This window comes from Brachyistius frenatus, unplaced genomic scaffold, assembly GCF_029030835.1.
Source record: "Brachyistius frenatus isolate BFR_SWC_R1_liver_20210118 unplaced genomic scaffold, ASM2903083v1 Contig_115, whole genome shotgun sequence".
NCBI lineage: Eukaryota > Metazoa > Chordata > Actinopteri > Embiotocidae > Brachyistius > Brachyistius frenatus.
In genome coordinates this window covers 823,570-851,443 of record NW_027210714.1, presented here as the reverse complement: position 1 = coordinate 851,443, position 27,874 = coordinate 823,570, and the positions used below count along the sequence as shown (strand labels likewise).

At 44.6% G+C, this 27,874-nt stretch overlaps 1 protein-coding gene across 18 annotated transcripts in view; it reads right to left on the bottom strand.

Moving 5' to 3' along the window:
- Positions 1 to 23,362, bottom strand: part of nrxn1a (neurexin 1a) — a 57,068-nt gene extending 33,706 nt beyond the window's left edge. For 3 of the 18 annotated variants that reach the window (XM_069713021.1, XM_069713026.1, XM_069713034.1), the window contains exons 1-5: positions 23,051 to 23,358; positions 20,225 to 21,730; positions 14,556 to 14,573; positions 13,569 to 13,598; positions 898 to 1,199 (exon numbers count right to left, since the gene is read on the bottom strand). In XM_069713021.1, coding sequence (XP_069569122.1) covers positions 898 to 1,199; positions 13,569 to 13,598; positions 14,556 to 14,573; positions 20,225 to 20,957 — 1,083 coding nt within the window. In that variant the 5' untranslated portion in view covers positions 20,958 to 21,730; positions 23,051 to 23,358. Of the gene's footprint in view, positions 1 to 897; positions 1,200 to 13,568; positions 13,599 to 14,555; positions 14,574 to 20,224; positions 21,731 to 23,050 lie in introns of all 18 variants that reach the window. The other 15 variants (XM_069713031.1, XM_069713033.1, XM_069713032.1 and 12 more) reach the window with 12 other exon arrangements.
- Positions 23,363 to 27,874: the final 4,512 nt, after the last annotated feature.

The following is a 27,874-nucleotide window of genomic DNA, read 5'->3' as shown; positions in this document are numbered from 1 at the left end:
GAAAAAGAACTCACCTAGAGCTGAAAGCAGTGCTGGTCTGGTGGTTAACCCACTGTAAACTAAGACCAAAACCTCAGGTGTGTTTTTTTACTGCCACAGCGTCGCCGCAGACGGACAACAGACCACTGACCGTAGCTTCTACATTGATTAGTTTCTTGGCTGCGGACTTAAAGCCTTATCAGCTGCCCACTGCCCCTGGAGCATCTGCAGCAGTCAACCAAAGTCAAACACACACTGGAACTATTTAATAAGGAATCAGAGTTAATGCTGCGACTCACAAACATCTTCATTGCAACAGTCAATAATCGATAATAATGTAATCGTTCAGTCTTCGGCCTTTGCTAAGTTTTCCTCCTCACGATTCTCTCTTGTGTCTCCTGCCTCGGGTTCTCCGCCAGAGAACCAGAGGCATGAAAGTCAAGGAGAGATGGACATCAGAGGGGCCTGAAAAAAGCTCGGATGTCAAAATAGAGTCAAAAATGTCCATCACAATTTCCCAAAGCACCAGGCGACGTTTTCACGATTCTTGTTTGTTCAGTACAAGACTGCAATATATATATATATATATATATATATTTTTTTTTTTTTTTTAATCTAAAATGATACAAAACAGACAAAAGCATCACGTCCTCAGATTGGAGTGGCACAAACAAGCATTTTTTTTTTCTTTCTAAATGACTTGACAGCTCACTTTAAATGACTTAAAATGCTCATGCTAATCATTTCAACGCTAAAACTATCCATTTCTTTCATCTGCCGCTTTTCTCTCTTTTTGTCCCTCCTCATGTCACTCAGATCTGTCCCCCTAAAGCCTTATCAATATCATAAATCATACTGTACATCTCCTCTCCCCTCCGCTCGGCCGCTCACTCCTCCATCGCCCGTTTGTCTGGTTACCTGTCTCAGGTTGCGCGTGACCTTGACGTCGTGCCAGTCGTTGTCGTTGAACTTGCCGTTGACGGGTTCCACCAGAGCCTCGAAGGCCCCGGAGCCGAGGTTGATGACAAGAGACACGGCACCGTTCTTGAGTGCCAGGTTGACATAGTCTGCCGACTTGCCGGTGTGCAGCATCAGGCCGTTGCGCTGCAGCGTCTTGAAGGAGAGCGTGATTTCGTCGCTGCTAGATTGGATCGGGTTGGGCGACAAGTCGTAGCAGAAGTACTCGGAGCCCTTGAAGGTGGCGACATAGTCCTCGCGAGCTGAGAGGGGAAACGTGAGAGGCGGAAGAGGAAGGAGAGGAGGAGAACGGTGGGAGGGGAGGGGGACAAAGAAATGTGGAGCCTTTATATTGTTGTTGAACGTTATCATAATGATTGGTACAATATTCAAGCTACGTCGCCGTCCTCCTACTCGGCGCTTCACAAAATGCTCAAAGGTGATAAAATGGTGGGTGTTCATCAGAGCCGGCCGAGTAAAACAAAGCTCGGCTGGGCCTGGTGAAAATTGATTCGGATGTGCGGTACAAAACATATTGTTTAAGATGCCGAAAATGTTGTTATTGTCAAGCAAAGCCTCACTGATGCCAGCTCTTGAAAGAAAGAAAGAATTCCTTCCGTACCTCTAATCGCACCACGGAGTGGTGCGTAAACAAGCTTTGATCAGTCATGTGGGTTAGAGATTAAACAGTGTGGATGCGAGGGAGACAGTCGTGAGTCCGTAGCTTTTCCAAACTCGTTATGAAACCTGCCATCCTCTCTTCTGAGAGAACAGCTGTGCTGGTAGTCTGAAGTGATGTGCTCCTGTTTGACAACATGGCTCATTTCGTGATGTTTGTTAAATGCCAAAATGTGCGTGTGTGTGCGCGCGCGCGCGCGTGCAGTAGCAGTAGGGTTTGGAAGGGGGTTTCGAGAAGGATGGCAAAAAACTGATGGTGAAGATGGAGAACCGTAGCCTGTGAGCATCACGGCAGCCAAAGCAGGCAGGAGTGGCCAATTAGAATTCAGAAGAACAGGCAGACAGCCAATAGCAACTTACCTTGCACACCCTTCGTGACCCCCAAGGACACCAGACCAAGGTTTTGCAATCCATCATCCTTAAACTCACACTCACTTATCTGCTCTCTCTCACCTACTCACACACCAGTGCACAACCACAAGCCGGAAGAGGAAAATCAGACGCGCGCACACACACACACACACACACACACACACACACACACACACACACACACACACACACACACACACACACACACACACACACACACACACACACACACACCTGCGCGCAGGAATGATCATGGTATTGTGCCGGCATAGACGAGCAGCGACGACATTATCTGTCTCCTTCACACCCATCCCTCCCCTCCCCCGCCCCCCTCCGCCCTCCCCCGCCCCCCGAAGCGTCACCCTTCCTCTGCATCCGCTCCAGAGTTCTCCCCACCACCATCCCCGCATCTCTCACACCTCCCTCCTGGCCTCACGCCACCGTTCCTCTCCGCACATATCGTTGGCCTCTTTTTCTCTGCTCCGCGGAGCCTCTGGCGTAAACCACCATCTTGCAGTTCACAATAACGAGGACAAACAGAGGGGAATTCAGCACACACTGGACTAGGTGAAGCCAGACGCTTGGTGGGGAACCGCTGGCGAGGAGAGGGAGGGGGTGGGAGTGGAGGAGGAGGGGTGTGTGTGTGTGTGTGGGGGGGGGGGGGATGGAGTGGATTGCCACATAATGAATAGACTGAAGTGTAATAGGTTATTAAGGTAGCGAGAGGCAGTGAGAGGAGTGTTGAAATGGAATCGGGCGCACTTGAGTGAATATAACAGAGAGAGAAGGAAAAAAAAAAAAAGTGAGAATACATCACAATTCAAAGACCAATTGTGGCAAATTGTCTATCTTTGCTTCTGTTGCATGAATTTAAAAAAAAAAAAAAATCCCAAAGTGTGAATGCCAATATATGAGTGAGAAACAACACGTTGTTTGCCAGCATGTGTGTGAGTTCCCCCCGGTGTGTGATTCCTTCCCTCCCAGCATGCTAATTAGGAATGTTTGTGTGTGCGCGTGTTTGTACGTACGCGCCTCGGAAAGAAAAAAGAAAACGTGCGCGCAAGTTTGCGCTCGGGCATTGGAAAATGTGTGTGTGTGTGTGTGTGTGTGTGTGTGTGTGTGCATGCATGGACGGCTATATGCTTTTTATGTGTGCATGAAATGTGCGGGGGTGTGGGTGGGTGCTGGTCTCTGTAAATATTGGTGTATTGCTGTCAGAAAAGCTATTACCAACTCAGGGCCTCGGGCTAGTCTTTACTGAGAGGAGCGGGAGAGAGGAGGAGGGACACACACACACACACACACACACACACACACACACACACACACACACACACACACACACACACACACACACACACACACACACACACACACACACACAGAGAAAGAACAGCCACAAATGTGAACACAATCACACATGCTCGCTGACACACAAGCAGACAAATGTAGATGAGGTGGCAGAGCGAGGAGGAGGGTGGGAGAAAGTGTGTGTGTGTGTTGGGGGGGTGGGGGGGAGGGAGGGAGGGAGAGGGCCGTGCAAGTTCTTCACAATGAGAACACACACAGCCGGTCCGGCAGCCATTCTAGCGGTAATTTACAGAGGTGCCATTAGGTTTCAGTGTGGTGCTCCACCATTCTGTTGCTAATTTACAGACACGTCATTAGAGCAGACAGGAGCACATAAAGCATCTCTGCATCGATCTGGAAGCTCTGGCCCGCAAACACTCACTCCTTGTTCTATTACATCACACGCACAACAGGCAGGCAGGCACGCACGCACACACACACAAATAAATCAGACAGGGAAAATGCATGCTGAGTGACACCAAACACGAAGAGGACCCACGCGTCGCGCACGCGTGTGCGTCCGGAGCGCACCGACACACCTGTGACCCGCGGCGACGCTCTCGAGTGGGCAGGTTGGAGTGGATCTGTTGTAGCTGAGATTAATGGAGTGAGTCAGTATTAGCTCAGAGTAAACAGTGAGACAGACACTGACATACACACCACATGTCACACTTCATCCTGTGGAAAGCGCTGTCGATCAAAGCGGGGGAGCCGGAGAATGAAAGGATACGGCGGCGGAGGGAGAAACACTCGATTTGAAAGAACCGGGGGAGTTAGGTGTGTGTGTGTGTGTGGGGGGGGGGGGGGGGCACGGAAATGTAAATCATTACATTTCCTTTTTGGAGGATTTCAAGGGTTATTACTTTTTATGTTCTCCATGTAATTTCTTTCTGTTATTTAACCGTGGTAGTGGTTTCTCGTGGGCTGTGCGCTTGGACGCGAGGTCTGACTGCAAATACGTTTCTCTGCTTCGAGGTCTCCATTTCAAAAACAGACCTCGAACTTAATGACACAACCTGATTAAATGAAGTAGAATGAATAAAAGACAGGCCAGGGAATCTCAAACGAGGTTATCTCTGGGAGATTATACTGTACAGCTTTATTAAATGATGCTTTTTATGACTCTTTGAATTGTTTTTTGTAAATATTCATTACTTCTCGTTGGTTGTTTTGACATTGCTGTATATTTCTACAAGCGTTCAGAAAAATGTATTTAGTTGATTGCTATTAATTATTTGAATATTTTTCTTATAAAAATGCATGATTTGGCTCAGGTTTTTAAAATATAATGATCTACACACTTTTATAGTGACTTTTTAACTTAGAGGTCTCAAAGTGCTGTACAATTTTTTTTTATTTGACACTTAGGATGAACTAAATGAGATATTAACTATTTGAATGAAAAAAAGCTTGGCTTCCACAAAGTTCCAAAGTTTAATCAATTTATCTGACCAAAATGTGTTTTTGTTTTTTGTTTTTTTTTCTCTCTAAGCTTCCGATTGAAAAACAGATCTTGATCTCACCAAGGCTAGAAATCAAATATGAAGGCTATAGGAGGAGTGGGGAATACGCAGAAGTGTAAAGATGTGGGGTGATTGGCATTAATCCTTGAAGGCTAACATTGAACTACAACTCTAATGAATAAAGCAGTCAGTGGGGAGGCAGAGAGAGAGAGAGAGAGAGAGAATAACTGATCTGATGGTTGCAGCTTCAGGGACCAGCTGTGAATGTACCAACCCCTCCAATGATCAAACAGACATGGATTTTTTTTCTTTTTCTGGTTGTTGTTTGTGTGCATATGATGAATGTCTGTGTGTGGTTTATAGCTTTGTCTCCTCTCGTGGGTCTCCTCCTCAACATTTCACACACTAATTTGTTCATTTCCATGGCAACCCTGTGTTACAGGGAGCTACGGCAAATATGAATGCGTCTGTGCATGTGTGTTTCGGAGAGAGAGAGAGAGAGACAGGAAGAGACAGGAAGAGGGATGGAGAAGGAGGGCGAGAGACTGAAAGAGTGATTGAGTGAACAGTACATTATCATGGACAGCTGTACTGAATCAAAATGGCGGATGGAGGCTGGGAGCACATCAGGGGAGCCTACATTATACAGCACCTGATAGAGGGAGCAGGGTGGAAAGAAGCAGGAAAGGGGGAGATGCATAGCGGGAATCTGAAAGGAGAAAGATTAAAAAAAAAAAAAGAGATGGAGATGGAGAAGACTCATTGAGATGGGGAACACAAAATGGAAGAGAGGACGAGGTGGAGGGAGAGAAAGAGGAGACAAGGGAAGGGAGTGGCAGAGAACGAGGGATGGATGGCTGGAGAGAATGGAAGAGAGAAAAATGCTGGTGTATCTAAATCCTAGTGTAGCAAGCCTCAATCATGGCAGCCCTGTCATTCTGGAGATAGCACACTGCAATTCCCCTGCACCTCGTTTTTAGCCCACCATGCAGTTCTGCTATCAGCTCCTCTCAGACCGTCCACACACACACACACACACACACACACACACACACACACACACACACACACACACACACACACACACACACACACACACACACACACACACACACACACACACACAGCATAAACTCAAACATCCTGCATGAAGGCATCCCTTCTTAATAATAGACAGGTGGATTAACTATACACTCGTACAGTATACAGATAGATGACCGGTATCGGAAATGTATGTAAATGAATGCTAACGTATGCATGCTTGCTATATTAAGTTAAAGTGTGAAAATCCATACAGGCAAGTTCACTGAAGGCTACGACTGCAGTTTTCATCTCTATTCAGTGATATACAGCAGATTGGGCTATCACATCACATCACAGCCAAGGGAGCAATACTGGAGAGGAGGATATTACTGTCAGGACACAACTGACAGATTGGTTGTCTGCAGTGTTGATCTCTTATTTCTTCCTTTTGTTGTTGTTGTTTAAGGCGTTCATTCATGAGATATGCCGTTTTTGAAATGCCACGCCAGCACATAAAAAGACCCCAAATTGAAACGAGTACAAAAACGGTTGATTGATTAGAAAATTAAGCAACAATTCTGCCAATTGTTTCAAATGTTCATCGAGCATCAATGCTCCTTTTCCTTGGAAACTGATTATCTTTCGCATTGATTTGTTGAATGATGCAACGAGCTATTATTTTTTATCTATCATTTAATTACATTTCTTTTATTGGGTAATTGATTGTCTGTAGAACATTAGGACAAATAGCAGTTTTTAACTACCATGGTGATGTCATCATATGCCGGGTCTTGTACAAAGATTTACAATAAAGAGCAGCAAATGAAATCCCTAAAGAAGCTGGAACCATCAATGGCATTTTCTGTGATTATTGATTATTATTGATTATCGGGATAGCTGAAGGTTTTCTGTTGATCAACAACTGCTTGAAAAAAAATGATCAACTTTATTCAAAACTGAAACAAATCTTTACCTGCGGCGCTGTAGTCAATAAAGCATTTGATCAATACAGTAAAGTGACAGGAAGCCGTGAAAGATTTCCATTATAGTTGTCATAAATGTTTTTAAAACCCCAAAGATATTACATTTCCTGAAACGACAAATCACTTTTGTGTGACATACAGTAAAGCATATTGCAGTTAAATTTGTTTTTGCGCAGATATGATGTATTTAAGTGAATTTCAAAGTCACAAATTGAGCATAATTAAATAATACCTTATATTATCAATCCCTTTGAATTTCATTTCAAGAAAAAACAATGAACAGCACACTTCCTGACGTGATGTTCGATCTTTTATTTCTCGTCCCTTTTTGTTTCTTTTATCTGTGGTGATCTCTCGCCCTCTCTCTCTCTCTCTCTCTCTCTCTCTCTGTCTGTTGCTTGAATTTGGCCTTCTCTCTGGTACCCAGGGAAACCGGCTTGTTTCCATGACAATGTCTTCAGGCAGAACAGTGTATTTGTCTTAAGCTGGATAAGATCAGAGTCAGTTTCATCTCTTTTAGACGCACACACACACACACACACACACACACGCGCGCGCAGGCGTGCACGCAGACACACGTGCATCCATCACGGCACATATGCACAGCGGAGACCGCAGAGTGCTGGAAAGCGCGCGCATTGGACAAATGGGTATTTGTGCAAATTGAATAAAACACACATAGACATGAATGCAAGTAGAGCCACACGTATACTGGAATGTCACACACACACACACACACACACCTAATGAAACCCTCTCACTGCAGATGGTTAACAAACAAAAAGGGCATAAAGATCTCTTTTCATAAAGGTAATATAATGGGTTTTTTAATGAATGCCGTGGCTATTTCAGTTGTTGTATGTATGCCAGACAAGTAGCACAAGTCAGCGTTTGTGTGTGCGTGCTCAATTCCAGCGTACGCTTGTTCATGTGTTTGTTCTTGTTTTGGCAAACAGCGAAAGAAATGAACTTCAAATGCCAGATGGGGTACTGGAGTGAATCGCCAATTGGGCCGCTACACTCAGCACCCACCCAGACACAGTGGAAACTGCTAGAACAGGTACAAGACGTTTGGAGAACCGACTAGACTTGTTTCTTTGTCTTTCTTCCTTAAAAAAAAAAAAAGAAAAGAAAAAAGGAGTGCGCGTTGCATGCGTGCGCTTGTGCCGGTGTCGGATGAGGTATCTGCATCAGTGATGAATACCATCCTGGCTGATGCGAGACTGTTTCATGTCGGGGAGCCCAAGGAGAGATGCAGTGCTCCCGCTGAGACGCTGCAGTCTTATCTCCCTTCCTGTCTCCCTGCGCGTCTCCGACCTTCTCTTTCCCCACTTTCTGAATGCGCGCCTATCTTTCCTCACCATCACTTTTCGACACTCTTTTTTTTTACCCTATCCCGCCCGCCCCTCCTCCTCCACGCCATGCCTTACACGTTCGCAGCCAGCCTCCGCTCCATCGTTCTCCTTAAATCCTCCGTAAATGGGGAGTCCGTTTGATGTCTTTATTTTCAGGCGATTAGAGGGGTGCATCGGCTTTGTGTATTCCCTATTAGCGTTGCGGTGAATGTTCAAACATGCTAATGTGTACGCTTGCAAACGGGATCGTAATTGCATACAATTAACAGTGAAAGTATGCATTTCACCAGTGGGATTGCAACACATTTTCCCACGTTTGAATTCAGGAACTACATCTGCCTGAAAATGTGGGGGCAGAGCTCTGTATGTGGCGCTGTGACTTTCATTACGAGAACGGCATGGGTGTTAAGCATTAATGAGCATTGTAGTACAGTACTATAATGGGTGTTAGTAGCGGAGAGTCGAGGCAGAATTAGTCCCATTAGAGGAGAGCTTATATCTAAGAAAACTGTACATTCTGCAATAATAATAATTAAAAAAAAAACTAAAAAAAAACACGTTACCGCGATTGCTTTACGATTGCTTGATGGCCAGAGGGAGCACAGTTTTTTTTTTTTTTTTTTTTTTCACAGCTCAAGATGTGGCCATCAGGAGCCATATTCATGCCAGTCAGTAAGGCAGGCAGCCAATCACCAGACACTTGCCTCTTAACACTAAGCGTCTCTTTCTATCACCTCGAATTGGACGCTGCTCACTTGCCCGTCTTGCTAAATTATGTAAGCATTACATCAACAGCGGCTAATGTGCCCCCGACAAGTATCTTTGATTGACAATCACACAGTATATCGCAATATTTACTTCAAAGGGTTAGATTTTACGAGAAGGAAGGTACAGAAATCTGAGGGGACGCAGACGGTGTTTAGGTGACTTGACCGATAACATTTCTGCAAGATTAAAAAAAAAAAATGTAGAAATTCTCTTGAAAATACTAGTTTGGAAATAAGTGATAATTGTGTTACTAAGCCGCGAGGACAGTTCCACCGTACCTGCAGGCACAAACGTAAGCCGACTTCCTTCTTTGAACATTTTCTTCAATTAAGTAAAAGCAATAAAATGATAAGTATCCAAAGTTGCCAGAGAAAGGTATCAATGGTGGACAAACAGGCCAAAACCAAGATATTTTTGTTCACGCTGGTAACAATCTATGCAACAATTAGTTAATTAATCTACAATTATATTGATAATTGAATAGTCATTTCTCCTTTTTTTTTGTTGGTTTAAGTTTGTATGAGGACGTGATGCTTTTCTTTGTCATTCTTGATAGTAAATGTAATATTTTGGAGTTTTTTGACTGTAAAAAAATATTTTCTGTTATTAAATAGACAAAACAAATAATCTGTAGATCAAGAAAATAATTGGTAGACTCATTAATAAGTATTATTTGCTGCAGTGCAGAATGATATAATGTGAAAAAAAAAGAGGGAGACGTTCCCATATAAGATGGGATCAGTGAATGTTTTTGTATTTTGCTTAAAGTAACATCATTTATCAATTATTTAAATATTTTCTCATAAATTTTGGAGCACAACCACCTATAACAACAGAGAGAGATGAGAATCACAAAAATCCCTTTTTTTTAAAAAAAAAATTAGTTTCAGTGGGCCTGAACTTTATTAAAAAATAATCAGCCTCTGTGTGATTTATTATTAGGACTGGTGGTGATGAGTAAGACGTAGGAGACATGCTGTACTTCGCCGGTACTAACTAGTTCCTCTTGCCTTGGCGTCTGCTACCACTCCCAACTCCACATATGGTGGAGTCAGCACGAAGCTCGTCCGCTGTGTGTTTTTGTACGCGTGTTTGTGTGTTTGTGAGAAAGCTGCGAGGATGTGCGTGTGACCAGGAGAAAAACAAAGGGAGGTGTGGGGACAAAAACGAAAGAGACGATTGAAAGAGAAATCCACAGAGTGTGACGCTGAACATGTGTGTGCGTAGCCCGAGTGGAGTGTGCGTCCGTCTGTGTTTTTGCCATTAGACAATGTGTTAAAATGAGCTGCTTTGATTGCCAACGCTTTATGAGTCACAAGTGATGACTCACAATCCACCTCCCTTGAATACACTCATGAACCGACACACACACACACACACACACACACACACTAACTAACATACACACACACACATACACCTCGCTCTCTCTTCTGCCTTCATCCACTGACCGTGAAGAATATGTGCAGGCAGCCTTACTCATGCATATTTACACTGAACACACACTCACTCACCTACTCAGCGGGCACTCTCTAAAGGTTATTGGGTGTGAGTGTGCGTCTGTTTGTCCATCCGTTCACGTACGCACGTCTTTAAAGGTCACTTAAAGCGTGCTTGACCACTTGTCTATGTTGGGCATAGATTGTTGGATTGATATCGAGAACACTTGGACATGCAGACAAACAGCCATTATGAACTGGGCAACCTGCCTCGTGGCTAAAAGAACGTATAAATATCATAAACGAGCCCCCAATTACATCCAAGAGGCACTCCTCGATCCTGTTGAGAATCTACAACCACTCATTCACCCAGAACCCTTCACGGTCTATTCTTGGCCAGACAGAGAGAAGAGAAAAAGGGCAAAAATCTGCTACTTGGCTTTAAGCACATTTTCCATCCAGATTATTGCTGCTCAATACTTAAAAAAAAAAAAAAAAAAAATCCATTTCCCCCTCTTCCTTTGGCTGCTCGATACTTATGAAAATCCAATTTGGCTCCCTCTTTTCTTTCTTCCCTCCACAATTCGTGCATTTTCACCCACTCAAAGTGATTAGTGATCTGTGGGTATCATTTCCAGGGAGAATGATAACTGTGTTTTATGGAGGAGGGGAAAGGTCCAGGGCTCCCCATCAGGGCTGATGTCCCTTGGAGAATGACAGGGCTGGGAGGGCAGACAGGAGCACCGCTGTCCCTTTGCAGATACAGGCAGTTGCTCTACATCACAGGGGAGAAGACGACTCACTTTATCTCTCCTTTGCTTCCTCTCTCTCTCTCTCTCTCTCTCTCTACTCCCTCTATCATTCATTTCTTTAGCTCTTCTCTCACAGGCACGGTCTCTTTTTCTCAATTTCTCCAGCCCACATACACACACACACACACACACACACACACACACACACACACACACACACACACACACACACACACACACACACACACACACACACACACACACACACACACACACGCTATATATCTTTCTAAGACACCCCTCCCCACACCCAATCCACCCCCTCAAAGAAACTCATTTCAGCTTTGCAGGCTCCTCAAAAAGCCTCTTTACGCTGAGCTAACCTAAGCTAGGCTTCATCTGCACCATTTGACAGCCTTTACATCTCAGTATGCAGAGCAAAAACACATTCACACAAACACACACACACACACACACACACACAGAGCTTTTTTTTTTTTTTCATGTGTACAGTTTCTGAAAGAGACTTCAAAGGTTAAAAAAAAAAAAAAAAAAAGAAAAGAAACAGTTCTACTTTCCGCCTATCGCAATCCAAACATCCGTACTAGTGAAGGCATCCACCATACACAAATACACTAAATACATTGTGTAATAATGCTGAAAACATATGTTAATACATGTCAGTCCTTAAGTAGGTGATTTGAAATTCGGAACATAAGCCAGATGCAGCAATTAAATTTCCACTGCCACCTGGATGATTCATGGCAGATATTTTAAGGCAGAAACTTCAGCAGCAGGAGTTTATTTAGCAATCAAAACATCGCAAAAATGCTCAGATAGAAATACACTTGTCATAATGGAGATGTCTCGCATGATAGACAGTTGGAGACATCATTTGTGTTCTCTTCAAGATATTTCTATCCACCGGCTTGCATGAACATTTCATTAAATAGCACATTTTACAGAATTCACCGCGGCCCTGTCACAATGGGAGACAGCCGTCATCATGTCTTCGCTCATCCAATCAAAGAGCACAATAGACGCAGATCAGCCTGTCACAGTGAGGCCTGTCTTCATGTGGGCCAATCAGTGTATTCATCAGCGTCATGCGGAGCCGACCGATCGAGCAGCACCTACCTTCGGATTTCAGAAGCACGGTAGGCTGGAGCTTCAGTTCATACGCACGCAGGCATGATCGCCTAAGTCTGAGCACGCTTGCACACGCGCGCACACACACACACACGCACACACACGCATGCATCAACAGCTTACCTTACCAAAAAATGAAACGTTCCAATTTAATGGCAACCGCAAACATGAATTTGAGGCTGAACGGCTCTAAAGGTCTGCATTACCATACATACAAGAGCCCGTCAATACATTCAACTCCAAAACCATCCAGAACAGCCCATTAGCCATACACATACAAATAAATCAGTTGGGTACCTTTGGGTTTTCCTAAAATCACAGAGGGTGGTGCCCCAAACAGTGAGAAAGAGGGCAGGAACAAAGAGGGGGGAGGGGGAGAGAGGAGAAAGGGAGCAGGAAGAGAGAGGTGGCACTGTGAGTTTAGGTCATCAGTGAACAATTTTCAAAAAGTAGACCAGTGGCGCTTGTTTTTGGGCCGTTTTCAAAAACACTGTACAACTTAAGGGGTTGGGTTATGGCACATTGCTTTCATACACGGCAGGAAAATCTGCTCAGAATCACATGTCCTCGCCGCCGTGTGAACGGGAGCCCATGTGAGCACCAGCAACGGCAGCGCGAGACATGCTGTAAGCCGATGAGATGCCATGGAGGAGTGTGGATGAGCGTTCCTGTGGACACTGCCACTGTCATTGATCCAGACCCCGATGTAGAGGCGCAACGTCTGCATACATCGCTTCGGACACGCTCACATCGCCTCAATCAAACTCTTACGTACAGATGAGAGAAAATGAAACGAGGTGGAAGAGTAGAAACCAAATCAAACCATCCACGGCGTCAGTCAGTCAGTCGGCCCTTAGCTCCATTTCCGTGACATGGAGCTCTGCCAAGTCTAACGCAGCCAAGCGCCGTCAAGCAGCAGTCATGTACGCCCACCCGTTACTTCCTCCCACATTAGCAGCCGCGAAGTTGCTCTCAGGGTCATCGCTATCTTAAAAAAATTCAAACCTCAAAGGATCTTGAAAGCCGTATTTCATATTTAATTGTTCCGCTGAAAATCGTCCATTTCAGTTTAAATTGAAACCGAAATTTTTGACGAGACCAAATGGGACCGTTTAAACATCTCAATTACAGAAAAAAAAAACTGACCTTAGTTCAGTGCCTAGAGAGACAACTTCCTTCCGCGCCAGGTGGTGATGAGGTGGGGGAGGGATACAAGGAGGTTTGAGTGTGGGGGAGTGAGGAGGTAGGGGATGATGGTATAGCAGAGGACAACAGGAAGTGAGGTAAGAGGAGGCCATACCTTGGTCGCTAATCATCAGGTGTGCCAGACCTTAAAGGAAGACAAGAGCACAGTCAGCACAGCAAAGGATCATGGGGCGTGAAGTGTGTGTGGGCGTGCGTGCGTGTCTGTCTGTGTGTGTTTATATATCTATATCTATATCTATATATACTATATATATCTACATATATATATATATATATATATATATATATATATATATATATATATATATATATGTGTGTGTGTTTTTGTGTTACAGGAGTTTGTCAATGACATGGTGGTTAAGGTTTAAGTTCTCTGTGCTGATGTGTGTTTCTGTGTGTGTACGAGTCATCTAAATTATACAAAATGTCTTGGGGGGGGTGGGGTGAAAATAAAACTTGCTTTGAAGATTTTACTTATCCTAGGCAGCGATCCTACGCACAAACAGGTACGCACACAGACGTTTGCAGACAACTATTAACTAGATCTCGTGGAGTAGAGTATTTGCGTGTCTACGTCTGTGTAACCTTGAGGCAAGAACCACTCAGGATGATTGCACATGGGATGCACAGTCGTACTTACCAGATGTCAGCAACCAACCCCAACATACCCACAAAGACCAACATATTCTTGGCCTACCTTGTAACCCTGACTACCTATGCTAATGTTTTCCCACAACAGAGGATGTAACGTTTAACAAAGGCCAGAAAGAAGAATGTGAAGGACAGGACTGACATGGAAAAGATGTGAAAAGAAGAGGAAGAATGGAGAAAATAAGATTATGGTAAAGCTAAAAAGAAAAAGAAAAAAAAATGTATGCGATGAATGAATCGAGGAAAAGAGGGAATCAGATTAAAGAAGCAAAGGAAGAGATGTTTGAACACGGCAGGGAGAGAAATACAGACGGACTTGATATGATAGAGAGATGGATAGATAGGCAGACAGAGCGACAGATAGATCGGCGAGTGGATAGAGAGAGAGAGAGACAGGTAAGCAGATAGACAGATAGATAGTACAACCTACCTGCATTGTGGCTGTGCTCTGGAAAGGTGTCGCGGCCGGGCGAGGAGAGAGAGAGACAGACATTCATTAACATGCATACTCAGCCCTTGGGTTACCATGGCTACTTACTGTACATGCACACCCGTCCAGGGTTACCGTGGTAACACACATGCAAAAGTCCACGCAAACGTCACAATGGATACCATGCTGCACTGGTAGCCAAAACTGAGGTTTGTCTTTACACACAGTATATGCACACGGCTGCACAATCTCTCTCTAGGACTCCACGCGTGTACAAATTACACATACCTAAGCGCCGCAAACAAACACATACCCACCCACACTTGTAGGTACAGAGGGTGGAGGAGGGGGTGTTGGCATAAATATACATTCCTACCTGTAGGTTGGGATTCAAGAGCCGTTTACCCCAGAACTTACCTTGTAGCCGCTTCCTCTCCCCAGAGCCCCCCGACAGAGCATGCAACACCCACCCACACACACACACCCACACACACACACACACACACACACACACACACACACACACACACACACACACACACACACACACACACACACACACACACACACACACACACACACAGTCTCTTCCACACTCTCTCTGCCTTTCACACATACACTCTCACACACACTAACGTTGACTATGGCAGTAATAATGATGTGAAATAGCAGGGTAAACAGGTAGGGATGGATTAGCAGTGCAGGAAGACGAGGGGCATGCATGGTTCAATACTGGGACAGTGTGTTTGTGTTCGTGTGTGGGTGTGTGTGTGTTTGTGTGTATGTTAGTGTACGTGTGGAAGTGTGTTTGTTTTTGTCTGTGTGTGTATTTTAAGCTGAGTGCCCATCTGAGTGTTTCCTTGCCTCTGCCCTTGTGCTCATAGCATGGCAGAAACAGGTGGAGCCATTAGCATGCTAACAGCGAGTTGCCCTCAAGGACAATGCAAGCCAGGCCAGGCCTAACAAGCCAGGTTCACTCTGCCTTCACTGGAGGGCAAAATGGCTGAGACAGTAATTACATTTATGCATAGTCCTGCTCAAACTGTCCTCCCTTGCAACATCTATATTTTGAATATCTCAAATAATGATGTTTCTCCAAAACTGACACATTGATGTGCTTTGAAACAAAACTCTCATAAATAGCTCCTACCTCACATAGGAGTCAAATATCTAATATAGTGTAGTCTTTTCAGGGGTAAAAAAAAAAAAAAAAAAAAAGAAGCAGTAAATAACAACATTATATTGCTTTCCAAATGATTCTGGGCCCGTCACAAATCGGCAAAAATATGAGCAGGAATAAAAGTGGATCATTAGGGAGCCTTAAAGATATTGTGTAATTGTAAACGTGTATGGAACCTAGCGCTGCCACAGCCAAATTGCTTATTTCTGGCTTCAAACACAGCCCTACAGATCCAGTTTTTTCCACTAGCAGAGCACATTCATTCTGTATTAAAGATTCATAAAATATATTTTTTTTTCCGAATTTTCAGAGGGTTATAATTTTATCTCAAAGCTTCATTGTGCAGCTCCAGTGAGGTTGCTGGGTTCAAATTGACACAATCATTTCAAGGTACCATATAAGAGATAAACCTTCATACCCGACTCCGCCTGCCTCTGACAGAACAACTACACAGCCTGGACTCATATGCTTGCAAATAATGATCAACCTGATTTCCAAAGATACAGCAATGGTTTCACAACATACAATCAACATTTTACATGACCCTAGCTGCTATTAACATAACGTTTTGCCTTTAGTCAAAGAGGGATTTTAACCTGAGCATTTGTCTTTGCCATGTATTTTAATTTCTCTTCGATAAAGCCAGTGGATTTACATCTCCAGAGTGCCTGAGTGCACCTGAAATGAGGTTTCGTTTGACAAGCTATAAGTTAGTAACAGTTACTCCATAGTAAACACACCAGTGCATGGATATTAGCTCAGCCTGCATGTCCTGTAGTTGAAGATATCCCACTGAGCTGGCATTTTGTCAGACCGAAATGAACAACAGTGCATGGTCCCTGTTTTAATAACATTTTAGGCCAAAAAAAAAAAAAAAAACAACAACACGGAAAATAATGCACACCATTCACACGCACAGAAAAAAATAAATACATAATCTCTTCAGTTCTCCTGTCAGACTCCTCTTTATCGCTGAGCTACAGTATTTACCAAGAATGAGCAGCATGAATCAGAGAGGTCTGAGAGAGGAACCAAGCATTAGAAATACTCTCAAGATGTTAAATGGCTCTGGATACTCCTTGTTCAGTGGAATAGCTCAGACCCTTGAAAGTAGTTCTTGAGTAAATGTCCATGAGTTACTGAATTTTCACTACCAGTGAGAAACTGAAGGAAATACATGAATTAACCTTTTCAAACCAGCAGTTAAGCTTCTCCGATATCCACCATCATCTAACCATCCTACTCTAAATCCTGCAGACTTTTCTCCCTGAGCACTGAAATGTGAATCTGACAAACTAAGAAGACACGAGTGAGAAACACGTCTGACGTGACGTGTTTATACCAAAACCTAAAAAATAAAGTGTTATTTTGTTCTTCTGAAGTTGTAATTTTATTGGAGAAGAGAATATACGCGTTACTTTATTCAAATAATGCTATAGGATTTTACACAATGGCAAATTTACTTCACCCAAATGTGCATGCACTTCCATCCAAGAAGGCGTCCTAACTGGAACCATTTTAGGAGACTACCATTACTGCTGCCAAGAGAAAGAAAAAGAAAAAGAAAAAAAAAGGCTGTAGCACGTGTTTTCCACAACACTTTGGCTTCACTCATATTTGAAATGTGATTCCCTCTCTAGGAATATAAAACATGCCCTTTAAAAAAAAGCACAAGTAGCCTCTTGTTGAGCGACAAGTACCAGTGCAGCGTAGGTATTGTATCTGCTTAGAGCCTTTACGTAAAATGTCTGCACCTCTTATTTAGCCTGCAGAGCTTCGGTGCTGTTAGGAACCGTTAGCGGTGATGTGACTAATGGTGCCGCTGGAGCCTGCACACGGCGCGAACGTGTTCCCCCTCCCCCCCTTGTGTTCGTATGTTTGTGTGACATGTGTTTGTGCAGGTACGTGTTTGTGTGTGTGCGTGTGCTGCCTGTGTCTACCACTGTGCCCTAACTTGCAGCAAAACGGCAGACTGGATTAGACTGGCTTGGATCAGACGTAATTCTCAGTGCAGTGCTGAGTTTCTGCAGAGAGCTGATCATAGCTTCACCTGTCACTTCCAGCACATACAGACACCCCGCATGCGGCAGCCAGCGCTGCGTCTGGAAATAACAGCTGTTTTCCCTTTCGATCAATCTGACCTTTATTTCAACACTAGTAGTTAAGTGTTTAAAGTGCCCAAAGATAAGAATAGATGCCTGCAACTATTTACCAGAGCACAAGGTTAGGCTTTCAAATTGATGATTTGACTGACCATCAGTCCAAAGCAGAAAGATTATTCAGCTTACAGCGAAACAAATGAGATAAAAGCAGCAAATCCTCACATTTTGGAAGCTGGAACGAGCGAATATTTGCCATTTTTGCTTTACACGTACTTAAACGTAAGGCTGAGTCTAGCAATTACTTTGATCGTTTTGTCTATAAAACATCCGAAAATAATGTAAAATGCACAACGTGAGATGTCTAGAGAAATTGTTTCATTCAATCCTCAATCCAAACCCCAAAATATCCATTTTACTATTATATGTTACAGAGAAAAGCAACAAATGCTTACATTTGAGAAGCTGGAACCAGCAGGATTTGCATTTTTGCTTAATGAATGATCAAAATAGTTGCAGATGGCTTTTCTCTCAAACAACAAATCGATTCATTGACTAATTGTTGCAGCTCTATTTGAATTGCTCTCTCTCTCTCTCTCTCTCTCTCTCTCTCTCGCTGGACTAATTATTTCAGCTCTAGTGAACATAACACACCAGCAACACTACCTTCCAACCCGGCGTAGTAAATTAAAAAGACCGGTGGTGAAGACTTTCATTACTGCCTTGACGCCTTCCTCATTAAACATACATGCATACACACTCACTACCGCAAACATGTAAATACAGCAGACGTTGTGTGTCCTGACGTGATGCCTGAAGTCACTAGGAGCTGAGAAGGAGCTGCAGGTAGCCAGGAGTGGGGGAGAGGGAGGGGGAGGTTGGAGCTGAGGAGTGGGGACAGGGAGGAAGAGAGGAGGGGCGGGGATGAAAGAAACGCTCCTGGCGTTAGGTTTCCCTATTAGTCCTGTCTCCATGGTAACCTTGGACATCCCACCGTCCACTAAGTGCTAGGGTGTGATATGGTGGGTGGCTAAAGGGATGTGTGATGCTGACAGTGGTGCTGGGTGGGGTGTAAGGTCAGGCCGGCGACAAACGGTGGCCAGGCAGCGAGGCCACTCTGCCGTATTCGGCAGATGTATTTGTATCATTAAAAAAAGAAGAAAAAAAAATCAATTGCTGGAAGGTATCTTTGGTGTTGAAAACAACAACAAACAAACAAAAAAAAACAACAACGTACAGTAGTTTAAGGCGCTATTGATTAAGAATGCAAATTTGCTCGGAATAAGCTGAAGCAAATCTGACGACACACACAACTTAGCGGGGTAAATGAGAGCATTTGCAGTATTGGCCATAACAAGGCAGCTGAGTTCATTAAGCAGCTGTTTCGTTTGACCAAAGGCTTGTTTGGCGGTATTAAGGGAGGGTATTCTTGTCGAGTTTAAATAATAAATCATCTGTGAAACTGTATTTATCTTTTGCTCTTCTCCAATAACATACTTAAAGCTGTTTATGGTCACACTACTAAATATAAGTACTACTGACAGGCCACTATTTCTTTTCTTTTTTTTTTTTAATGATGCATAGGTGCACTGACAAAAAAAAAACCCGCTTGCTGTACGCAATCACACAGACACAAACAGAGCATCTTAACAGTTTGCAAGCTGTTCAAATTAATGGCATTTGATAGATTGTACACATCATTTCAGCACCCTACGTAATGTGCCTCTAAAGGCCATCTAGAATCAATGCAAATCCATTAACACGGGCAGCCAGTTGTCAGTCATGTAACAACCACTGATTTCCAGCCTCTCAGCCCAGTTCCAATTAAAGTCTCTTCAACACTAGCCAACAACTACATCCATAATGGATCTATATGGTTATTGTGTTTGGCCAAATACACCAAGTGAGGCCCCTCAAAGCTTGCCAGCAAGGTAAGGCTTTTCTCAGTGACTTTCAGGAATTTGTTTCAAATCTTCAGACTCTCAAGCTTCACGGTGTGAAAGCAGCACAGAACAGCTGTTCTCAAGCGCACAGCTCCAGCTTCACTACACTGGCTGTACTCACTGGGAGCTCTGGGTTCTGGAGGAACATACAAATCTGGGAGCCGCAGGCAGGCATAATAAATCAATACCAAACATTATCAGTATGCATGTCTTGCACTGTTTGTGAAGGCTGCTGGTCCATACACACTAATTGAAGGTAGCCGTGAAGGTGTGAATGACAAATAGATGTCGTCATTGAAGGACCCGGTGTTTGGGATTGGAGGTATAAATGTGGAGCTATGCATTCACAGACATAAATATATGTGCGTGTGTGTATACTGAAGTGTATGTGTGCATATGTAAAGGATGAGATGTATATGATGGGTCAGCATGGTTTTTGGGCCTTACCTTCGCTGCAGTCATTGCCTTGGTAACCGGTGTCCGAGCAGTCGCAGAAGAACTGGTCGTTGACCACGCTGCACACCCCTCCGTTCTGGCACTGGTGGTCTGGCCCACAGCCAGTTGTTACTGTGACGCCCTCCGAGCCGTCCAGCGTCACCAGTGAGCCGTTGACGCTCACCGCCGTGATCCAGCCACGGAAGGCGGGGTGTTGCCGCACTGAAGGGGAGGTGAGGCGCAGGGGCGAGGCGTGGAGGTCTGGCGACACCCCGCCCATGAAGGTGTGACTGAATACCGTCATGTCTCTTCTCTTACTCTTCACTTCCGCCCATCCCTCCACTCGCCCGTCTACCTCCAACGAGGTGTTCCTCCAGTCCCGCTTGACACGCACTGCGTGCCATCGCCCGTCACTCACCGCCACGCCTGACTGCAGCTCGGCCGGCTCGGCACAGAAGATGGAGAAGCGCAGACGAAGGTGGCCGTGGAGCAGCAGCAGCTCCAGGAAGTCGCAGAAGCCCTCATCGTCCAGGTAGAGCAGCAGGCCTTCCTGGCTGTGAGTCCGCAGGCTGAAGCTCAGCACACTCTCGCAGCAGGCGTTCCACACCGGGAACCGCCCCCACTGGCTGGAAACACCTCCAAACTCCAGGACTTCCCCTTGGGCATGGCCCCCCACGCTGCACAGGCACAGCCCCAGGAAGAGCAGAGGGGCCGCCGCCCAAACACAAACCGCCATTACACTCATACACACACTCGCTCTCACACTCACACGCACAGGAGAGGAGATTGAGACTAGAGCTGGGGTGTTCCCTCTAGCCTACAGCTCATGGTGACAACTGTAGGGCACTTCGTAGAACACTTTCTGGGTGTCTCGGGTGCACCTTGCTTTCTTGGTAGTGCTCTTCACAAGGGGAGGGGGGCTCCTATACAGTATATCTCCGGAGGGGGGAGGGGGGGGAAGGGGAAGGGGGTGGGGGTCACGCAGCAGCTCCCGCCGTCCTTTCAGCACACTGGGGACATCTTCTTTTGCCTTGGTCGGGTGTCTTCTCTGAGATCTTCAATGTCTTCTCTCTCCCATTCAGTCTTTCATTTTTCACTTCTGACATAGGAGATTCCTGGTGTGTGTATTTATGTATACGTCTGTGTGAGTGTTAGATATGTGATGAACAGGATGTGAACTCCATCTTTGTGCCCTAGATAGGGCCTTTTCCCCCATGTAGGCAACTCCCCATGGAGTATGAGTGTGTGTGTGTGTGTGTGTGTGTGTGTGTGTGTGTGTGTGTGTGTGTGTGTGTGTGTGTGTGTGTGTGTGTGTGTCACACACTGGTAATGGAGAGAAATGACACCGTCATAGCAGTATTTTTGCCCCCTCCTCCTCGTCTTAATAGGGCAAGATTTAGAAGTGTGTGGGCAAATATGTGTGTGTGTGTGTGTGTGTGTGTGTGTGTGTGTGTGTGAGTGTGAGAGTGTATGCGTGTCTCTCACTGCCGCGTCATCAATATCAGTCTCTCCAGCGACCTACAGAGAGAACAGAGACAGCACAATCAACCAGGGTCACACACACACACACACACACACATAGCCTACAACACGAGTAAACACACACACACACACACACACGCACACACACACACGCGCAACATCCACAAGCCGAGCCTGCTGTTATTCTCAAATTACTCTCTCTAGTGCATTTTGTGCACACATGCTCACACACAGACATCATCACATCACCACATTAGACCATTTAAAGGCCCCAAATTACGACTCTCTCTAAACATACCGAACACACATAATAATAATAACCCTAGATTTTTTTTTTTTTTTTTTTACTTCCACACAGCCCACACAACAATTATTTAAACCAAACACAAAGATTAAAGGCATGCTGCCCACACATATGCACAGACGTACACAAAACAAGCGCCTCCTCGGTAAGAGCTCCCATCATGCCGCAGGAGATTTTTTTTTTTTTTTGGTAAGGTGGCATACCTGCCACCGCATTAACATCACAAAGCACTCGGGAGATTTACGGTGTTCGTGCAGCGAAACACTTTCATTAACGACTTTTTTGGTTTCGGTCAATTTATATATATATATATATATATATATATATATATATATATTAAAAAAAAATAAAAAAAATTAAAAAATGGATTTAATGAAAGTACCTCGCGCCACCGTCAGGGACTCAGTTAGGTATCACAAAGAGCGGGAGCAGCACCGCGCGCGCTGCGGCGGATGACTCAAACCGCCTCGCTTTATCGAATTAACAGCTTCAGAGCTCATTTCCAACACTTGAAACACATTCACAACGCTGCACAACCCACACACACACACACACACACACACACACACACACACACACACACACACACACACACACACACACACGTAGTTTCTTCTCTGGTTCTTTGAAAGGCGAAAAAGCGGCGACATCACAGTTATTGATAGACGGGGTGAATGAATGCGGTTGAAATATCGATTCTCGATTTGCGGCCGTACCTCCTCCATTTTTTTTTTTTTTTTGTCCCCCCCCCCCTCCCGGGCACCCGCTACTTGACTACACCGGGGGTTCGGTCTCATCACCGGGGGTTCAGTCTCATCACCTGAGCCCCGACAGCACTTAGCGTTTACTACAGCTCAGCTAACCGGTGACACGGTAATTACTTTTTTGTTGTTGTTGTTGTTGCTGCTTAGCCTCTGTTTTATAAATTAACATTACATAGAAAAATAGAAATAACCCCAATAACGCGGGTTGTTGTTTTTTTTTCTTTCTTTCTTCCCCCCCCCCCCCCCTCCTCAGTGCTCGCGCATATTAAAGCTAGAAAACCGACCTACCTCTCGCGCATCCTGTAGTTCCGTGGCAACAGTGCCGCGCGCGACTCATCGATTTCCCCCTTTTCCCATTTGAGGAGAATCTGGAACCCGCGAGGAGAGGAGCGACCAGCCGCGCGCCCGGTGGAAGATAAGAGCCGGTCTACCGGACGGGAACAAAAACTATCACAGGCTCGCCTCAAGGCGACAAGGTGCTATTGCTCTCCGCCTCGCGCGCTCTCTCTCTCTCTCTCTCTCTCTCTCTCTCTCTCTCTCGCGCGCTCACTCTCTCTCTCTCTCTCTCTCTCTCTCTCTCTGTCTGACTCGATGTCTCTCTCCCTCTCTCTCTCGCTCCGTTCTCCTGAGGAGGAAAAGGTGCAGTCTGATGCTCTCCGCGAGACTCGGCAGAGGGAGCGTCACGTGGTCGTGCGAGGAGAGAGAGAGGAAAAAAGAGTGTGAACGTGTGTGTGTGTGTGAGAGAGAGAGAGAGAGAGAGAGAGAGAGAGAGAGAGAGAGGATGGGCGGGGCTGCGCGCTGCTGCAGCACCTTGGACAGCGCGCACTCACCGCCCGAACCGAAACAGAAACGCTATTACCGGAGGCAAGAAAATAAAAGGGGAAAACCGGGGGGGGGGAGTAGATCCGACTGATTAAACCCGCGAGTGGCAGTGACGATGGGCCTTTACTTCACGAGTGCTACAGGAGCGAGTGTAAGGAAGAGAGCGATTCAGTGAACTGTGTGTGTGTGTGTGTGTGTGTGTGTGTGTGTGTGTGTGTGTGTGTGTGTGTGTGTGTGTGTGTGTGTGTGTGTGTTTGGGGGGGGGGAGGTGTGTAACAGAAAGGCAGTGTCAATTTACGAATCTGTCTGTTTCTCTTCTCACACAGAAAACACATTGTCCACTGTTATTCTGCTTGAGCGAACGAACGAACGAACACGGGTCTGCTCATGCCTTGGAAGCTCATAAGTTCCATTTGAGAGAAAGGACAATTTTTTTGGGGGGGGAGGCCCTTCAAACACCCGCACCTCAACACTTCGGGGATGAACTCAGGTCGTGTGCCAGGCCCCGCCACCCAACAGCGCTTGACCCGATAGCTCAGCCACAACGCTCTCTTGAGGGTGAACTGGAACAAATCCAGAGCCGGTTTCCAAAATCGCCCTTCCTAGAATAGAGGGAACCGTTATAGCAGAAGATTTATATCCCTACACTGCAATATAAAAAAATAAAAAAAATCCATAGAAAACAGATAATGTCCTGGCAGAAAATTACTAGCACCTTTTCTGTTTATGGACATTTCCTTCAACCCGAAAACAAAACAAAAATCCTTAGATTTATAGCATGTTCTCTGTACCGTTCATGAACACCTCCGTTAATCTGATCAAATAAATAATAGTAGATTTACAGCATGTCCTCTGTACCGTTCACAGACACCTCTTTTAAATGAAAATGGAAAATGCCCTGTATTTACAGTACGTTCTCTACACCACTGACATACACTTCTGAAAATCCTAAAAGAGAAAATTCTGTGGATTTGAATTATATCATCTGCACCATTCACAGATGCCTCTGTTTAGCCTAATCCTAAAACAAAACCTTTCGTAGATTGACAGTCTCCGTACCATTCACGGACTCCTCTGTTCATCCTTAAAGCTGAAATATCGTTAAATGACAGCATCCTCTCAGAAGCGTTTGCCAACATTTTCTTGAACACATAAACTATAAACTTTCGTCCTTAGGATCACTTCAGTTTAAAAAAAAAAAAAAAGATGTAATTATGAATATTTTTCCACAGAAGTGTAAGAAAGGTTTCTCCTTTCTGTGTGTGTGTGTGTTTGATCTGTGTTCTTGCTCCCACAATGCAATACATAATTGTAGAATACAGGTAAAACAGGTGAGGAATTAATGTAGAAAGTTCCCTAATGTCAACACTATCCATTGTATAGACTTTTTAGAGTGTAGTTTTGGAATGACGAGCTAATACTGTAATGTTTGAGTGTCCACGTGCATTTAGACATAGTGTACAGTCCTACTGAGGTTTGCTCATGATTTGTGTGTGTAGTGTACATTATGTGTGGTCAGCTAGGCAGGTGTATAAGCTTTATAGGATTCTTGTGTGGTGCGACAATGACGTATGGATGTCCACGTATACTTACTGTGTTGTGTATTTACGTTCACGCTAGACGTATAAATTCAGAAATATATATACACGTCCCCATAGAAGCTCAAACACACGTGCAGATATACACACACAGGGATTTTTTTTTTTTTTATTATTATTTTTTTTTTCTCCAGCCTGTCCCAGGGAGGGTCTCCAGCTGTGATGAGCCCAGCTCAGAGGTGCTCTCCCTGGGCTCCCCGGGCCAGCTGCTGCTGCTGCGCTTTTTTTTTTTTTTCCTTCTCCCTTTCACCGACTAGCCGACACATCTGCCTTACTCCCTTCACGCTGCTTTGCTACTGCTTTATCCTACCAACACCTTCACTCTGTGCTTGAGCTGAAGGAGGAAAAGTTGTAAAACTGAGAAATTGGCAACTGAAGGCGGGGGCTTCCTGTAAAAAGAACAACCCTGACCTCGTTGGAGGTGTCCATTCAAGATGTACTGTGAAGAAGCGATGAATGGAGCTCTCCTGCCGGTGTACAGCTGTTGAGCGTGCATTCTTTATTCCTGTCCTTAGCCGTCTAACGGCTGTGTGGCGCTATGAGATATTTGCTTACGTACATATTTACTCTGGCAAGGCAGACGACGGTTAGGGAGGCGGCTTTATGGGTTGAGTCACGGCATATCAGTATGACCACACAACTGGAACACGAAGGCTCAAATTGATTCGAGCAACAGATTTATGAAGCAGAAGAGGTTGACCACAGTGACCTGCGCTGAGAAAAAGACGGGAGGTTTGAGTATGCAGTTGTGCACATGTATTTGTGTGAGGGGAGTGTTAGAGAGAGAAGAGGAGAGAACCAGACAGGGAGGAGGAGGAGGAGTTACTATGGAAACTATCTCAACATCAGCACCTAATTTCCCATTGGACTGACCACCACCACCGCTCCACCACAACTGCCTCATACTCCACTCTTCCTCCTCCTCCTCCTCCTCCTCCTCCTCCTCCTCCTCCTCCTCCCCCCATCCCTGTGCCAGGCTGACCTTTTGGACCAAATGGCATTATCAAATAATAACATTTCTCCACGTCTTTTCTGCTGCAATGAAAAACACCCAGACAAATTCTAGTACAGACACATTTTCAGTGCACAAATAAAAGGTAAAATTCCCATGCAGTGATAGATGACTGATGAAATTGAAGTTATGAAATTATGTATTGATAAAATAACTCCCATTTACTACACTAAATGTAAATCTATTCAACCAGTAACGTTTTGCCTTTTTTTTTTTTTAAATACGAGGGGAAATAAATCAAAATGTTTCAATCGATTTTAGGAAATTCAATTAAAATTCCTTCATTAAAAAACATTCTTGAAACAAATTGATTTATTTTGGAAACAGGCTTATACCATGATCATGTGCAGAATTTTTCAGCAAAGATATTCTAAAAATATAGTAACGTTTCTAAAAAAAAAGGAATATCGAATGCTAAATTAAAGCTCGGCGTTGGATGTAATTTGTGGCCGTTGTTGGAGCATTATTCTTGCTTGAAAAAAAAATCCCAACAGAGGATATAATTATCTGCAATAATTCTGACAGACTGAGCAGTGAACTTCAGGTAACTTTTATTTTATTAAATTGATTTTGGACTGAAAATCGTTTGTAGCCGGTTGAGATAAAAACGAGGAGAACGGTCAGACGTAACGGAGGCTCGATTCAGCATGCTGCAGAGCAGGTTATCTGTTTCCACGAGAGCCATCAAGGCGTGATGTGATGCATCATCAGTCTGTAAGAGGCACAGGGAAATGCATTATACCATGAGCATTTTAAATTGCTGCGACTCTATCAGCCAACATTAACCGTGACAGATATGGGCTGCCTCTGATTGCATTAGTCTTTATTGAATGATGAGGTGGAGGAGCTCCATTCTGTACATTCCTCCGACCACATTTTCTCTTCCTCTTTCCTCTTCCCACTTCCCCTCTCCCTTCCTCCCTCTGACAGGCTGACAGCAGGCAGTGACCCCTGACTCTTTGCCTACTCAGCAGAGAGAAGGTCACTGTATACGTGTGTGTGTGTGTGTGTGTGTGTGTGTCTTGGGTGTGTATACATATTTTTCTTTATATATGTGTGCGTGTGTGCAGGAGCGCTTGTGTACGGGTAATATGTGTCTGAACTGCCAGCAGAGAGAATATACAGCCAAAAATAAAAACTCATCTGTCAGCATCCAGTGGGTATGTGTGTGTGTGTGCGTGTATTTGCGCAGCCATGCTTTGTGCTTGCATTTATGTCAGTTTGTGCCACAGCGTTTGGGGCTGAACCGGAGATGGTGAGGTTTGCCTACTTCGCGCTGTGAACGGTGACAAACAGCACGCAGGGAAATATCTGGGTTTTTTTTTTAAATAGTGATGCGATGTAAACAGTGGAGGACTTTCTGTGTCATTTAAAACACTTAGTTTTGAAAGAATATGATTAGAAGGGGATCGTTTTATGAGTCAGACAGACACCCCTGATGTCATACAGAAAGAGGGTCGTCTGCGTGAGTACAAGTGTGTATCTGTGCATGCGCATAAGTGAGTTAGTGTGTGTATGTGTGAGTGTGTTTGACAGGCAACCACCCTTTTCTAAATGAGATTAAATGGGAGGTTTGTCTCTAATCGTGTTGTAATGAGTTTCTGTGTAGCTCATACATTTAGTAATTCCACTTGCCAATAGTGCAAACAGCCACGCGTGTGCATGTGTGTATATGTGTGT